The sequence below is a fragment of the Panthera onca genome, chromosome D2 (genome assembly GCF_046562875.1).
Source record: "Panthera onca isolate mPanOnc1 chromosome D2, mPanOnc1 haplotype 2, whole genome shotgun sequence".
In the NCBI taxonomy this organism is placed as follows: domain Eukaryota; kingdom Metazoa; phylum Chordata; class Mammalia; order Carnivora; family Felidae; genus Panthera; species Panthera onca.
Genome location: NC_138349.1, coordinates 35,345,508 through 35,361,802, shown reverse-complemented (window position 1 = coordinate 35,361,802; position 16,295 = coordinate 35,345,508). Strand labels below are relative to the sequence as shown.

Here is a 16,295-nt window from a genome sequence, read left to right as displayed (position 1 = left end):
TTGTGTAAAGCTAACATACATGAACTTGGTTCTGCAAGGTCTTCATGTCCAATTATGTGAAGGGCTGTCATGAAGTTCTCAGAAAAATGTCCATTTTATGTCAATACTACTATCCAAAAAAAACGTCAACAGTAGGGGGGGGTGGTCAGAGAAAGCTGGAGATATGGAGATATGATGATATGGTGATTGATTTTTCAACCAATACAGTGTTATTATATATAATTGCAAAAGGTCAGTCATCATTTGGTGTTGATCTCTGTTATGGGGTACTGGAAGCAAACATCAGTAGCTCTTCTGGCCCAAAAGAGAAGAATCACAGCGGACAAAACAGAGCATTTGCTTCAAATAAAAAGAAAGAATCATTAATTCTCAGTCAAATTAATGTTTTGCCTAGACAAGGCCACCCTGATCTCTTAAAAGCCCTCAGGTCACAGTAATTTGTGAAAGGTCATTTCATATTAAAAGGCAGGGAAAAAACAAAACTCTTGTAAGCGTAACGTTGCTACTACTGATGGGTGTGTGTGTATGTGTATATGAGAGACAGTAATTAAAAATAGAAAAATCATCAACAATTGATGGATTCTGATGGGACTATTCTAATTTTACTATGAAGCATTATAGGACTTTCAATAAAAATTACTTTTAGTTTTTATTATTTTAAACTTTATTAGGAGGAAGACATTACATCTATGTCTAATTTTATGGAGACTCTTGTTAGCATTTATATTATAGTAAAATTAGTTTTCAGAATATATTTTAATGTTTTCCAGAGAAAAATCTTCCTATTAGTACACAACCATTTTTTAAATAATAGAATTGCCTACTTTATGTTTTTATTGATTTCATAGATCTTTTCACGTTTACTAGAAGCTAAGTATTAGTAGTTTCAAAAACTACCCATTGTTCAAAGACACACTTAATAGTATCTATGTATGTAACTACTCTATGTGTCTTATTTTTTCCCAGTTCCTAAGCCATTTTAGAGTCTAAAAATTATAATCTACCCCAGAGGCTACAAGTGCTATCTCCTACCACCACCTTGATCAGAACCTATAATACAAAAATTCGTCATGAGAAGAAGACTGACTCAACAGGGAGAGTTTACATTCTGGTTTTAGTTAGCTGCATCAATATTCTCTCCATTATTTTTAGACAATCAAACCTGATTTGGATTCGTTACCCCCAAATACTAATATCCATAAGAACTACATGTGATTTACTCATTGTATTGAGATGATACTCAAATTTAACAGTAAATAGTCACTGGAAAGTAAGCCTGAAAACCCAGCAAGAGTTCAAAATCACTGCCTAACAAAACATAAGGAAATGGCACATAGAGAGAATCTGTTCAATCTCTGACCAAGGAATATTCAGACATGGGTGTGGTTCCTAAAAAGCTAGAGGTGTTCCCTAGAATAATGAAGCGTTATCAAGAAAACCAAGCAAGCCCAAATTTACTTGATTCTCATTCAACTTCTTTTATTTCCTATGCTATGGTTATAAAAAAAAAAAAAAAAAAAAAAAAAGCATGTGGTTTACAATCACTACATCAAATAATAGTTTTTATATGTTTCTGGAACTACTGGTGTTCCCACACTTAGAGGGGTGCTTCTTTCTGTAGTTCTCCAGAAGTTGGGTCCTTTTTGGACCCTTTCCATGAGATCTTAGGACTCTTCAGCTTGAAAAGATGAAACCGAAAGGAAGCTCAGTAGTTTTCCAATTATTATCCTCTAGCCCACATTGATTACTTCCAATTCAATCTTTCTAAAGATGTAGCAGAAAGAAAGAAAGAAAGAAAGAAAGAAAGAAAGAAAGAAAGAGAAAAAGAAAAAGAAAAAAGGCGTAGGTGATGTTTTATACATGAAGGCATCAGTATTTGCTGAAAAGCAGAAAACTTTTTGCCTTTCCTGGTATCCTCCCTAATTCTGTTGGCCTCCTTGACTTCAGTGGATCTTTGGATCAACATCATCCACAAAAGATTTTATAAGAAACTCTGTCATGTCAGACCCATCAGAACCAATTATTTAAATACAATCTAATTGTTTCCCAACTAAATGCAAATTCTTTGTAGCAAAACAACTTATGGCTTCTTTAAGCTACTTTTTTTACCTCTTCAAAAATTAATGTTTAGATTATAAAATCCAATATATTTTCATCAGTGAAAAATTAGATAATACAGAAAAATGCAAAAACTAAAATCACCAATTAAAGACAAGCTCTGCCAACATTTTGACTTATAGTCTTCCAGTTTAAGAGGTATATATGTGCAAAAGTTCTTTTCTAAAATTAGAATTATTTTTTATTTTTTTCTTAATATATTTTGCATCCTAAATTTTACAGTTATTATGAGATTTTGAAGAAGAGAGAAAATATATAGTAGCAAAAGAAAAACTGATTCCAAATTCAGATGAGGCCATTTATTTTTTTCTTCCTTTTATCCAACAAATACTGCTGTTTAATCAGCTGTGAAAATAGAATCAAGTGTGTGACATCTGGTGATTTTTGTTAATGCAGTCTGGTGCTGCCAGCGTGACATTTTGTCACCTGTCCATGGTCTGCTATTTTTAAATTGTTCTTGTCAGCCAGCTATCTTTTAAGTATAGTGTAAAATATAAGGTTTCGAAAACTGAAAGGCATACTTGGCTTTACGGAGTTAAATGACGCTGTGGAAATCTGAGACTGTCCCACTTTCCCCACCGCACAGGGTCTGATAAATGGGGGTAAGAGGGGATAGAGGGAGAGGCTGGAGAATAGGGTTACACAGGTTTATCTAGACTGTAAAAACCACAGTCTCATAAGCTCAAGTCACATTCATATTTAAGAAGCTAGTCATAAAAAATGACCTCTACTGTTATTCAAAGTTTCAGAGTCCAACCAACCCATACTTTTATATGTCCCAAATAAAAATTGAAATTTTTATGAATTTCATAATTAATTATGAAAGCCACCTCTTTACTTCTGCAATATGTTATGAGATAAGGAACAACTACTGTATCTTTCTTTAACCATCCCCGTTTGCTCTAAAAAGTCAAGTCCTTCAGAGACTTTTACATAATAGAATGTAAGTGCTGTGTTCTAGAAAAGGTTATAAGAAAAATGCATATTCCGCTGGGTTGTATTTTCCACCAATTTTCTCTATAAAATTGAAGATACATTCCTTCAGGAAAAGAATCCACAAGATGCAATAATGTTATGCAAGAATACAATAAAATAGTGTTTTAAAGCCCTTTTAAGGAAAAATGATAAAAAGTTTGGCACTAAAATATTCTAACTATGTTCCAAAGAACTGAGAAACAAAAGCCGTGAGCTTAGACCTGAGGTCAAATCCTAGTTTCTTTTCATACCAGTAGTGGATAATTTTTGGCATGTTATTCGTTCCTTTGTGTCTATGTTTCCTCATTTCAGGCTCTACTCTATAAAACAGTTAACATCAGAATTTCTAGAATTTTCTTTTAAAACTCTCAGGTGATTACACTGCTATATAAGAAGGACCACTGGGTAAATTAATGGGAGGTACTAAAAAAAAAAAAAAAAAAATCACTCAGCTTGTATTTACCGTCCTCCTCTTGAATAGAACCAGAACAATCACTTCTTGCTAACTCAGAATCTATGTCCCAAACAATTTCTGGACGCTGCTAACTTTTATACAAGACAAACTGATATGGGCCAGAGGTAGCACAAAAATAGAACTGGAGCACCAATGCAAGTAAGTAAAGAGACAGCATATTTCTGGAACAAACTAAATGTAATGAAGGTGCACTTTTTCTGAAACAAGGGAACCTCAACATTCCACAAAAGGGGCCAACTTTGTGAAAGGCTGTACAACACTAAATTTAAATTGTGATGAATAAAGAAAAATGCTTCCATAGTACCAAAAAGGGTGGCATTTCTTTCTTCCAAGCTTCTGTCAATTTAAATGTTTTAAAGCACTGTTATCAGGAGATAGCTATTTTTCCCCCAGATTCAGTATACATTTGAAAAGCAAACGCTTCAATATCAGTTTCTCAACTGACACCTGCTCTTTTCATTTTTCAAATTTCAGTTCCATGAATAGTGAGGAAAGAGAAAATTCAAATATATAGAAATGTTTCATCAGGCACTAGAAATGTTTCATCAGGCACTACCCCCAACCCCTGGTTTCAGCTCAGGTCCAACTGAGTCACCCAGGCACCCCTCCTTAAGTGTCCAACTCCTGGTGTCAGCTCAGGTCACAATCTCACAGTTTCATGAGTTTGAGCCCTGCTTTGGGCTCTGAGCCAGCAGCATGGAGTCTACTTGGGATTCTCTTTCCCTCTCTCTCTGCATCTTCCCCACTTGTACTCTCTCTCTCAAGTAAATAAAAATAAACTTTTAAAAAATGAACAATAGGAAAAGTCATATATAATATGGGAAGAGACAATAGGTAAGTATTACAGTGTTACTCTGTTACAACCCAGGACTGTTTGAGATCTTTAAGAAGCCAAAAAAAAAATTGTCTAATTTTTATTTTAACAAGAGTGCTGTGATCTGATCAACACTACTAAACATATTTCTCAGGTGCTGTGAAGAAAGCTCAATTTGACTTTCCCTCTACATTACTTGACATTCTTATCATGGGGGAAGAAGTAGGGACCTTTTAAATTTTCCTACAAACATCTTCAAGGCTGACCTAGAAGTATAAATGTGACTGAAAAGCTGTTAAAGCTCTTTACTAAAACACAAGTCTTATTACTTCCTGAACTTCCCATGCTATCATTTCTCCCGCTAACCCTTTTTCCCCACCGAAATCAACAGAACAGTTGAATAAGGGATTTCTTATTGCATACATTTCTAAGATGAAATATCACTGTGAATATAGTTCATCAGGTTCACTTTATTTTTTTTTTAATGTTTATTTATTTTTGAGAGAGAGAGAGAGAAAGTGCGCAAGTGGGGAAGGGCAGACAGAGAGGGAGACACAGAATCCAAAACAGGCTCCAGGCTCTGAGCTGTCAGCACAGAGCCCAACGCAGGGCTGGAACTCATGAACCATGAAATCATGACCTGAGCCAAAGTTGGATGCTTAACCAACTGTTGCCACCCAGGTGCTCCTCATCAGGTTCACTTTAAATACATCATGAAGTACTTTATTTTTCATGAATGTGATATCCTGTTTTATTATATTTTCTTCACATTATTTAGATACACAATTTTGGAAAGCCAACACAACTTAAGAGAATTATTTTTCTTTCTCCTTTAGGTGGTTTTTGATAATGACAAAATGTTTATCCTTCAATAATTACTATGGCAAATTATCTGTGTATGGCAAATACAAAATTTCGACAACTTGCATTTAAAAGCTTTTAACATAGAGCGGCAGTCTAGCTAGAAGGAAGTAAATATTGTAGGAATATAAGGTTTAATTCATTATCTAGGCTAGGCAGTAGGCACACCACTACCACTGCCAGCAAAAAAAAAATCATAGTTTCTAGTGTCAAGAACTTTATCTGACCTTCATAGCCACTCCATGAAGTAGGTACTTTATTTCAATGATGAGGAAACTAAGGCTTTGAAGAGACTAATTTATCTAAATCGATAGCCAACTAGAGGCAGAGCCAGGATTCAAATCCAGGTTTGAATGACTACAAAGTCAGAAAGGCCGAGTTGAAATTTAATCTCCTACAAAGAGAATATAAAATGCCTCGAAGAATGTTAATAAAAATAATAATCTTTACTATCTCTAGGTAGTAAGTCTCAGATTATTTTTTCACTTTCCTTTTTGTCTTTTTATGTACTATCTGAATTTCCTATAACGAGTAAGGAAGTATTTTTTTCCCCTGGAAGAAAACTGAGCTCCAGGAAATAAACCAAAACAAGCATACAAAAAAACCTAAATATGATTCTGTAACTTGAGTTTTGAGACCCTCAAAAAAGTGTTCCCACGTTCATGTGGGAGAAGAATATATTAAAGGTAGGAGGAAAAACAGGATGGAATAGAGGGAAGCGTTTCTGGACAGACTCATAGAGAAGCCATATGGTAAGTCCCCTAGCCTACTACCTTTCTCTTAAAGTTCCATTCACCTACATGTTTACATCTTTTGACCCAGAGATCTTCTCTATGAATTTACCTTAAAGAAAAACTAGGTGCAAGAACTCATTCATGGCAGCATTACCTATTACGGAGAAAAAGCTGGAAACAAGCTAAGTGTTCAAAGTGAAGGCCTGTTAATAAATTATAAAGACCAGGTAAAAATATGGATACAGAAAATATCCAAAAATATGGATGCAGAAAAATAAGGATACACTATCACAATGTTTACTTTTTTCAGTTACATTTTTATTATAATTTTCTCCATTTTTAAAGTCAAAAATTATTTAAAATATTTCCTTTAAAATGCCAGCATCATAATTATGTTATTAGAAGTAATAAGAATCCAATACACGGTGCCATAAGTTAGGTCTAAAAGTCTCCCGGCTGGAAAAGGGAAGCAGGAAGCCTCAACACGCTAACCAGAGGACAATGACATGGTGAAGTAATTGACCATGGGAAGCAGTCCATTCACAGGAAATCAAGGTGGGTGGTATAATGAACAGAAAAGTTGCAAGCATATTGAAGCTATAAAAAAGTACATATTATGAGCCTTCCAACTTATTAGGACATATTATAAGTACAATACAGAAGACTTTCACAGATGAAACCTCATATTTCCAAGTGTGGCAGAGAAATATACGTAGAGGGAACTGGATATGCATTAAAAAAGGAGGCCTGGATGGCTCAGTCGGTTGGGCGTCCGACTTCAGCTCAGGTCATGATCTCACAGCTTGTGAGTTCGAGCCCCACATCGGGTTCTGTGCTGACAGCTCAGAGCCTGGAGCCTGCTTTGGATTCTGTGTCTCCCTCTCTCTCTGCTTCTCCCCCATTCATGCTCTGTCTCTCTCCAAAATAAACAAACGTCAAAAAAAAAATTTTTTTTAAAGGGGCCACCATAACTGGAATAAATATACATTATCCTGTAGCGAAGGACCTTCCTTACACTTTGCCAGTGCTGCTCTCAACAGCGCAGGATAGCTCCTATGTAAACAACATTCACAAAATTCTGGAAAATTATTTTACAGACTATATTGTAAGATCCTTTCATGATCTTTTATTGCTGGAAGAATTCAGACCAAGATAAAACAGGTATGCATAAAGAACAAGGGCTGAATATTTTAGAATAATTAGGAGAAGCTTATAGCTGTTCATGGTAGAGAAGGAAGACAAATGTAGCCTTAGAAGACACTAAAAACACAAAATAGTCTGTGAATATCATTAGGGTTTTTTTTTAACACCATTCTCACTTCTAAGTGAAACAGGCTTTAAATTACCATATACCTAATCTTTCAACTGAGGAAAGACGTGGTAACAGTGACTAAATATAACAATGAATAAATGAGAGGGGTTTTTTTTTTCTACTTCTGAAGTAGAATACAGCTTTTAAAATACAGCTTTTCTCAAAATGCCTTATTTTCTTCATAGCCTGTTAACTACCTTCTTTTCACTGGAAATTGAGGAAAGCAGCAGAAAATCATGAGTATGACAAGAAAATGATGAAATGGATTTCTGAGGTGGCTTGAGGAAATGATGATCAGGTGGCCATAGTCAGTCACACCCTATATAAAAAAGCCTGGAGAGAACCAGAGGAGATCAAATTCTTCACAGCTCCGGAGAACATAAGGGTTCTTAAAAGATGGGCATCCTTGTAGCCAACTCTTCCCAGTTTTCAGATATTTTGGCTCTAAATCCAAGTGTAGTGGATATTTCCACAGGAAATTTCCATTACAGTATTTTAAAATATCACAGGGCCCCTAAAAAGCCCTACAGCACATAAAAAGAACTATCTGTAATTATGAATGTGACATCAACTGCTAACCTGAATTTACAGGGGCTCTAAAAATAGGAAGTCCTAATATGGCTGACCTTGGGACTTTCTGCCTTATATTTAACCCAAAACATTTACACACTTTAAGACATTTTCCTTCTGTTTTAGTCTTAAGACTGTTCAAAGAATCACTGGCTGGCTCTTAAGTCTGTGTCATGATCCTTGCTACACTAGGAAAGTGATTATATTTTAACAAAATGGAACTCTTTCCTATGAAGTTTTCTGAAGTAGTCTTTGGAGACTGATTTACTAAGTCTCATATTTCCTCGCAGTATACTTTGACTTAAATGAATTATCCAGGTTCAGCTAAAGGATTCCAAATGCACAAAGTCCAGAAAACTTGCCTTCTGGTCTCATGCTACCCAACACATGCTTCTGCCAGACATTATGATTAAAGCAGTCAACCTTGATTATTGTAGGTAGCTGAACCCAGCTTAAAAAAACAAACAAAACAAAAAACAAAAAACAAAAAAACTTTAAACACATTCCACAGTGCTTTACAGAAGCAAACAAAAACAAACGGGAAAAAAAAAATCACAATTATTAAAAAGCTGATTTTTGTTTAAAACACCAAGCAAGGAATGGACATATGAATATTCCTAACCTGCAAAATGATTCCTCCACATTATATCAGCGAAACTCATTGGTGGGCCACTGGGAGGGTAGTGTTTACCTTTCAGAGGCTCATGATCAGTCCTTATCATATCCATTAAGGAGTTCTCCAACGAGTGCAAGTTAAAAGTGTCATAGGGCCTACTCCGGTCCTAAAAATAAAAACACAGAACAAGACAATAAATAAAATTACTACATAAAATTAATACTACATCATTTGCTTCTTGCCATGGATTAATAACATGAATAAAAGTTCCAGATCTAATAACACACATTCTTTTCATTAAGAATGATGATTTGGCATTCCTCAGCACTGTGTAAGTTTAACACAAGTTTCTGTAATTGCATTCTTTCTTCCCCATATTCTTTAATGTATATGTCCTGCTACTTCAGACTTTCTCTCAAATGAACTAAAAGAGTAAATTCCAAAGAGCCCAGTGAATTGGCTTTGCCCTCGGCCCTTCACTTCAGCCTCCACTGTCAAATAGACATTCTATTCAAATGAATACAGAATTTTTTTTATCTAGAGTAAGTCCATAATGAAAAACTTTTAGTCTACAAACAGAATCGCTTTTCTGAAAATTCAAAAGGTGGCTGTAGTTTTGATGTAATTTTATTGGGTATCTTTAATAATTACTACTGATAAGTTCTATACGTTGGATATACTCTCTAAAATTTAAAATGTGTCCAAAGTACTACTAAAATTACCTTTTAAAATGCACTCACCTGAAAAAACTTTAACCCTAGGTAGTGTTTTCATGATACTAGAGTCAAAAACATTTTGAAAACAGAGAGCTAACACTAACTGAAGAAAAAATCATTGTTCCACCCACATTTCAATCAAGCCCATGGGAGACCATCATGTACAAATCATTTTTTAGTAGTCTGAGCTAAAAGGAAGTGCAACTCATAGCCTAACTTAACATTATAGGTTTAACTGGCTTTTAAGAAAAGCAAAACAAACACATACTTCAACAACCACACCAAATCAAACTATTGCAATGACAGATTATTTTCAGGGTCCTGAACAGCTGATCCAGCATGCACATGATCATTTATCGTCTCCAATGAACAGAATAAATGACTGTCAGGTAAAAACCTCAACTTCAATGACCATTTTCTAGCTTAAGTGCTAACTCTTGAGAAGCTGTTTTTCTTCTGGCTTCTGGAAAGCATAGCAGTGTATCTATCTACCTAGGGAGGCAGAAAGGAAAGTGGCATTTCCTCAGCACTGAGCATAAAGGAAAAATCAGAGGGGTATTAAATGAATGCGGTATGTATATATGCAGGTGCTAAGAAAAGCCCTGAACTGAGAACTAGGAGGCAAGAGTACTAGAATAACTACTGTCAACTGGGGACTTTGGGGTACGTCATGATCTACCTCTCCAGTCTGTGCCTGAAATTCCTTCCTTTATACAAATGTGAAGACTGAACTTAGAGTATGTCTAATATCTCTTATAACACTATATATATATTTTTAACTCAGAGATGAGGAGTAGGGGTGGAGGGTACAGATGTTTTCAAATGCCAGAGACAGAAATTCCATTTTTACAAACCTTTTTTTTCCCCCCAAATGGAACCACCTTGCTCATTTTATTTTAGAGAGAGAATGCGTAAGCAGGAGAGAGAGGCAGAGAGAGAGAGAGAGAGAGAGAGAGAGAGAATATCCCATGCTCAGCGCAGAGCCCAACACAGGGCCCCCATTCCACGACCCTGGGATCATGACCTGAACTGAAATCAAGAGTCGGACACTCAACCAACTGAGCCACCCAGGTGCCCCATTTTTACAGTCCTTTAATGCACAAGTCAAGGGCCAAGTCCTGTTACTAGGCCCTGGTGACTCAGAGGTGAATGCTGCAACCTAGTCCCTATGTGCAAGTAACTAGTAGAAAGAGACACAACGCATTAAAATTAGAGAATTACAGGTGTTTTGACAGGAGAATGTGTACAGTACAACAGACACTAAGTCAAATCTATTTCTTAAAGAACATGAATGTGTGTATTGTAATTTTTTTTTTAAATCACATCCTGTAAAGTCCTAGGTGTTCTGAATCTAGACCTGCCATCTGATCAGGTACGAGGCTTGTCTTAGTTATCCTTAACGGTCTTCAGTATTCTCATTGGTAAAATGGGATCTTACCTGTGAGGATTAGGTTGAATTTACATATTTATTTTTCTCACACTGTGTTTGCTGAAAGGCAAGCACTCAACTTTTCTTAGTTTACTGCCACTGCCCCCCCCACTTGCTACCTTCACCTCATTTTTTTCTTTTTAACACTCATCAACTGTCTACTGTTGGATAAGAAAGAGACGTGGAATATTTTCTTTGGCTCTCCATTTTGCTCTTTATATAATTCAAGAAGGTCTTGTCTTTTACCTTTAAGGTCTTCCTGCAGATCATTTGTTTTCCTCTGGGTTCAAGTTATCAGTGGAAACTCCAATTACTTAGGGAATAAAGCTGAATTTCCAGAAATGCAGGCTTATCTGTCTCCATAAGAGGTACCATATTCTTTGTCCAGAGAAAAAGCCACAGGTGAAAAAAAGAAGTGTGCTGATGAGAAGTCAAAATGACAACCTATTTCTGGCACTGACAATCCTGGAATGGAGGTCCGGGAGCCTTCTAACATATTTTCAGGGTCCTGAAACTTCTCACTAGAGTCCTGCAGACATGGGGCTGTTTCAAAAAAGGCTGATAAGCGGGGCACCTGGGTGGCTCAGTCCGTTAAATGGTCGACTTTGGCTCAGGTCATGATCTCACAGTTCGTGAGTTCGAGCCCCACATCGGGCTCTGTGCTGACAGCCTGGAACCTGCTTCAGATTCTGTGTGTGTCTCTCTCTCTGCCCTTCCCCCACTCTTGCTCTGTCTCTGTCTCTGTCTCTCTCTCTCAAAAATAAACATTAAAGGGGTGCCTGGGTGGCTCAGTCAGTTAAGCATCCGACTTCGGCTCAGGTCATGATCTCACAGTTTGTGAGTTCGAGCCCTGCATCGGGCTCTGTGCTGACAGCTCAGAGCCTGGAGCCTGCTTCGGATTCTGTGTCTCCCTCTTTCTCTGTCCCTTCCCTGCTCATGCTCTGTCTCTCTCTGTCTCAAAAATAAATAAACATTAAAAATAAAATAAAATAAACATTAAAAAAAAATTTTTTTTTTAAAGGCTGATAACATGAAGGGACTATAAAAAATGACTGTTTGAAGGCATTCAAGGATTTTTCCAGCCAGGACAGTTTATTTTTTTCATTTAACTCTTGATATAACCCGTCAAGATAGATAACAACATACACATTTTACACATGAGGAAGGTGAGCTTCAGAGAAGATTCCAGCCTAGATCTGACCTCAAAGCCAATACCTACATCTGTCCGAAGAACTTGATCTAATCCATACAGGACAGTAAAGAAGCACTGCATTGCAGTTAACTACCAACAAAATGACCTTCTTGGCAAGATGGTAGTGAATTCCCATCAGAAGACAATATCGGATATTAGATGACTATCTGTCAGGAAAATTGGAGGGGGGTGTTTTGGTGGGGACTTATGCCTCTGAAATGGTTCTCAAACTTGTCAGATTGTCAAAAATCACATGTAGAAGGGTTAACATGTAGGTTCCTGGGCTCCAGCTAAAACCAACTTAACCACAATTTGAAAAAAAATAAATGTCCTAGGAGACTCTTTTCACTGGCTATATTTGAGAGCCACTGGACTGGATGATTCTTTAAGGTACACCCTTTCACCTGCATCTGATCGGTAAAATGGGACAGTAAAGTGAGGGAGGGACTGGAAGGATAGCATCTGATCGGTAAAATGGGACAGTAAAGTGAGGGAGGGACTGGAAGGAGCAGTAAAGTGAGGGAGGGACTGGAAGGATAGCATCTGATCGGTAAAATGGGACAGTAAAGTGAGGGAGGGACTGGAAGGATCAAGCCTGGCCACTTTGCCAAGGGTTAGCTTTGCAGTCTTCCAATGGATTGTGGGCTAGGACAGCAATTGGTGGTCTGAAATCAGACATCAGATTTTCTAATTCTGGCTCTGCCATGGGCTGCCATGTCATTCTGAACAAGTTTGTAAGCCTTGGTTATCTTCATCTATAAAATAATGATGATTTTTCCCTTTGGTTTTTTTTTTTTTTTTTTAGTACCTAATGACAATGTACAACAAGGCATCTGTATAGTGGTGGCTACTGGAATATTAGGGAGAACACAAAGAGACTTCTAGGATGCCACCTTAGAGTACTGGGACATATACTTAAAAACCAAGAGGCTCTCTAGTGCTCAACACATGAAAACATGATATGCGAAATGCAGGACAGAATTTGCACAGGCTTTGTTCACTGAAGTGAACAAACTTCAGCGCTGAGACTTATTTTCTCATTAAAATTTATTTATCTATGCCTCATTGATTTATATTTGCAGCATTCTATTCATCCTCTTTGTTTTATAAGTAAACATTACTAAAAACAACTGATTAACCAGGAAGCCTACAAGAAACAGAACAAAAAGGATAGAAAAGCTATAAAATTTGCAGCAAAATTCAAACAAATCATACATAGAGAAAACTAGACCATAATTTATCATTCAACAACAAGAGTTACAAGTGACAACTAACCTTTAAAATATTTTTAATAAGCTTTGTTTCCCTATAGAGGGAAAATAAGGAAAATATCTTTTTTTCATTTGTTTTTAATAAGCAAACACACCGGGAAGTATTAGAACATTACATTTATAAATGATGGATCCCATTATTGACTCCTTTTCTTTGAAGATAACCAATGGCAAATGTTATCAGTTAGTTGTACATGGAGGTAGCACACTCCCATTGTACAGTTCACTAGCCCTGCTTTTATTCTTCCCTCAACTTGACTTAATATTAGTAAATCTATCAAGTACTTAATATGTGCCTGCCACTATCCTAAGCATGCTACATGCAATCTCTCATAACTCTATGAGGTAGGTAACTTTTACCTCCCTTTTGTAAGTTAAGCAATTAAATCTTGGTGAGATTAAGTAACTGGCCCAATATTACAGAGCAGTAAGCAACAGAGCCAAGGTTCCAATCCACTCAAATCTAGACTGTACTCTTAAGGACTCTCACTCTACTGCCTCCCTGACTTCCTCCTACTCCCTCAACCTTTAATCCTTTTCACAAATACCCCCCTCAACCTAATCCTAACACAATCAGAAAGAGGCCTCTTTGACTACCACCCTGCTACATAGGCAACCTAATATAATCCTCATCCGCCCTTAGTCAATTAACTCTTGTTCAAAGGACAGTTAAATTCAAGAAGTAGCTTGATCTACGCTCCAGCAGAGCCACAGGCCCACCTCTATCAGTCCTATCCCACTCACCTGCCTTTTTCTTGAGAGAAAAATCTAGGACCCTTTTCTACCCTTTCTGGCTTATCCCCCAGACATATCCTCTCCTAGAGATACAATGTAGAAGGCTGCAAGGACCCAAGAATATCTGAGAAAAAAAAAAGCTCTGGAACCAAATGGTAAAATTAATCATTATGCCTACTATGTGCCAGGAACTGGGCCAACTGCTTTAGAGCCATGATCTTAATCTTCAGCACAACCCTATAGGGCCAGCATTATCTCATCTCACAGAGGAGAGAGCTAAGTTCACAAAGGTTATATAACTGCTCAAAGTCACAAAGCTGGACAGAAATCAGGATGTGAACCCAGGTCTATGACTTTCAAGTCCAGGCCAGTAATGTTCTAGTGTTTCTCCACTGATCAGTTGCTTTGTGTTCCATGAACAATGGGGACTTGGCTAGCAAAAAAAGGGACACAGACAGGATCAAAAAGCAAAAGGTGGTTAGATGTTTGAATGGGCTAGGAAAGAATAAATGGGGTCGTGCAATAATATAGAAAAACAAGAGGAGGCATTCCTGAAGGAAGGCTTTTACATTTATCATATGGTTTCAACATATGTATGGATAAAACATTTCAAAGTTAAATACATTCAACACATAAGGGATTAACCCACAAAATTAGCCATATCTGAATTTCCATCCTACTGCTCTTATTTTCTAATGAATTTATATTATTTGAAACTACCTCAGGTCCCTATCTACACTATAAACACTGTTTAATGGTAATTAATATGTTTTACCTATTTTAAATGAGTATTTAATCACATAACTAACACATAAACACATTCTTCCTGAACACACAGAAACAAAAGACCATTACATTAAAAGCTAGTCTCCAATCCTGCCTTCTTGTGCTCTTCAGATGACTATGTACATTTGGCATGTATTCTTTGAGATGTTAAAAATATATTCACACACACACACACACACACACACACACACACACACACATCCATAGGAAAATGTTTTATGTTATTTCTTCCCCTAAACATAGAAGTATGCCTACTGTTCTACAATTGCTTTCTTGGACCAGGATTGTGCTTCTGAGGTAGGCCTCTTTTATATATATATGGGATATATATATTCTTGTCTCTCACCAACCCAACCATATACACATCCTTCCTACAAAGTAAATGCTCAGTTTTCTCAAATTTTCTGTTCTGGTCCTTTAAGCGCATCCCTTCCATGCTTGGTCTACTTTGGCAAAATGGTTTTCTGACCTCCAGTTTCTAGGAAAGATACTAACAATGAAACATAAGAATCTATGGAACTTATAAATCCTGAGTAAAAACCAAAGAGCCAATACGTCCAAAAGTTCAACATGCAGTGATTTCAAGCATAGAATCTGCTTAAGAGTATCATAAAGAATAGACAGGACATTTAATAATGAATACTAGATAGGGGCAGCAAACAATTAGATGAACAGTAATATAAAACTTCTATGTATCACAAAATAGAAATCTAGAAATTTATAGTTCTAAACTAATTACTGCCATTATTTGTCAGAACCTATCAAAAACATGAGGTTCCTACATCAAATTGAACTTTTACTATTGAGCAGCTTGACATACATTTGCCCTAAGATTAAAACCTTTCCCAAATAAAGGAAAACCTGTCACTCATATGAGGGAAAGGGAAAAACAAAAACTTTTCAAATGCAGATTTTTATCCCATACTCAGTGAGTACCAAGTCTTTCAGTCCCCACAGACAAAATAATAGCCCTCTGGAAAGCATGACTATAGATTCTTCTTGTCACTCAATAGCAAGTAAACAATGCTCCTTGTATCTAACCTAAAGTCCTTACAAAGCTGAGCCTTCTCCTTCTTTATCCTCAGAAGAGAAATAACTGATCAGCACCTGCTATGAATTTTAACATTCTTTAGGATTATTGTTAAATCCAGTCTTCCACATAAGAATTCTCCAGACCCTTCAACATAGCCTGGGATACAATTAGGGTATACAAAGAAATTATGACTTCCTCATCTTTTTCTTCTTGAGGTTGACTAATTCCAGTTTAACCTTTTTCTATTAGGTTATATTTTTCCTTGTTGTTAACAGCAAACTAACCAAGAACTAACCAAGGTTCTTTAAAAAAAAAAAAAGGGGGGGGCAAGTTAACAAAAGCAAGAGGATAGTTTCACCCAACAACCAGAGGAGCACGACAACCTGAAGCACAATCAGCAATTTTCACCTAGCCTCTTCCAGCTCCCTGCCATCCCCAACCTTCCTTCAAAGCTCTTCTCACTGGTGTGCCACATACATTCAGATAAGCATCCCAGTTTATCAGACACTGGAAAACATGACTTTGGGATCACCTTATTCGCTTGAAATAACTTACATATGAAGGCCAGATCTAGCTGGACAAATGGTGAAGAGGTAAACTGGACAAAAAGTACAAATGCTTACTGCTATGACCTCTGACTATGGTAAACAGTTCAGAG

The 16,295-nt window shown here is 36.8% G+C and overlaps 1 protein-coding gene across 9 annotated transcripts in view; it reads right to left on the bottom strand.

Annotated features, from left to right (window-relative positions):
- Nucleotides 1-16,295, bottom strand: part of CPEB3 (cytoplasmic polyadenylation element binding protein 3) — a 189,843-nt gene that overhangs the window by 109,820 nt on the left and 63,728 nt on the right. For 7 of the 9 annotated variants that reach the window (XM_060642033.3, XM_060642027.3, XM_060642029.3 and 4 more), the window contains one exon: nt 8,482-8,641. In XM_060642033.3, coding sequence (XP_060498016.1) covers nt 8,482-8,641 — 160 coding nt within the window. The remainder of the gene's footprint in view (nt 1-8,481; nt 8,642-16,295) is intronic. The other 2 variants (XM_060642035.3, XM_060642036.3) reach the window with 1 other exon arrangement.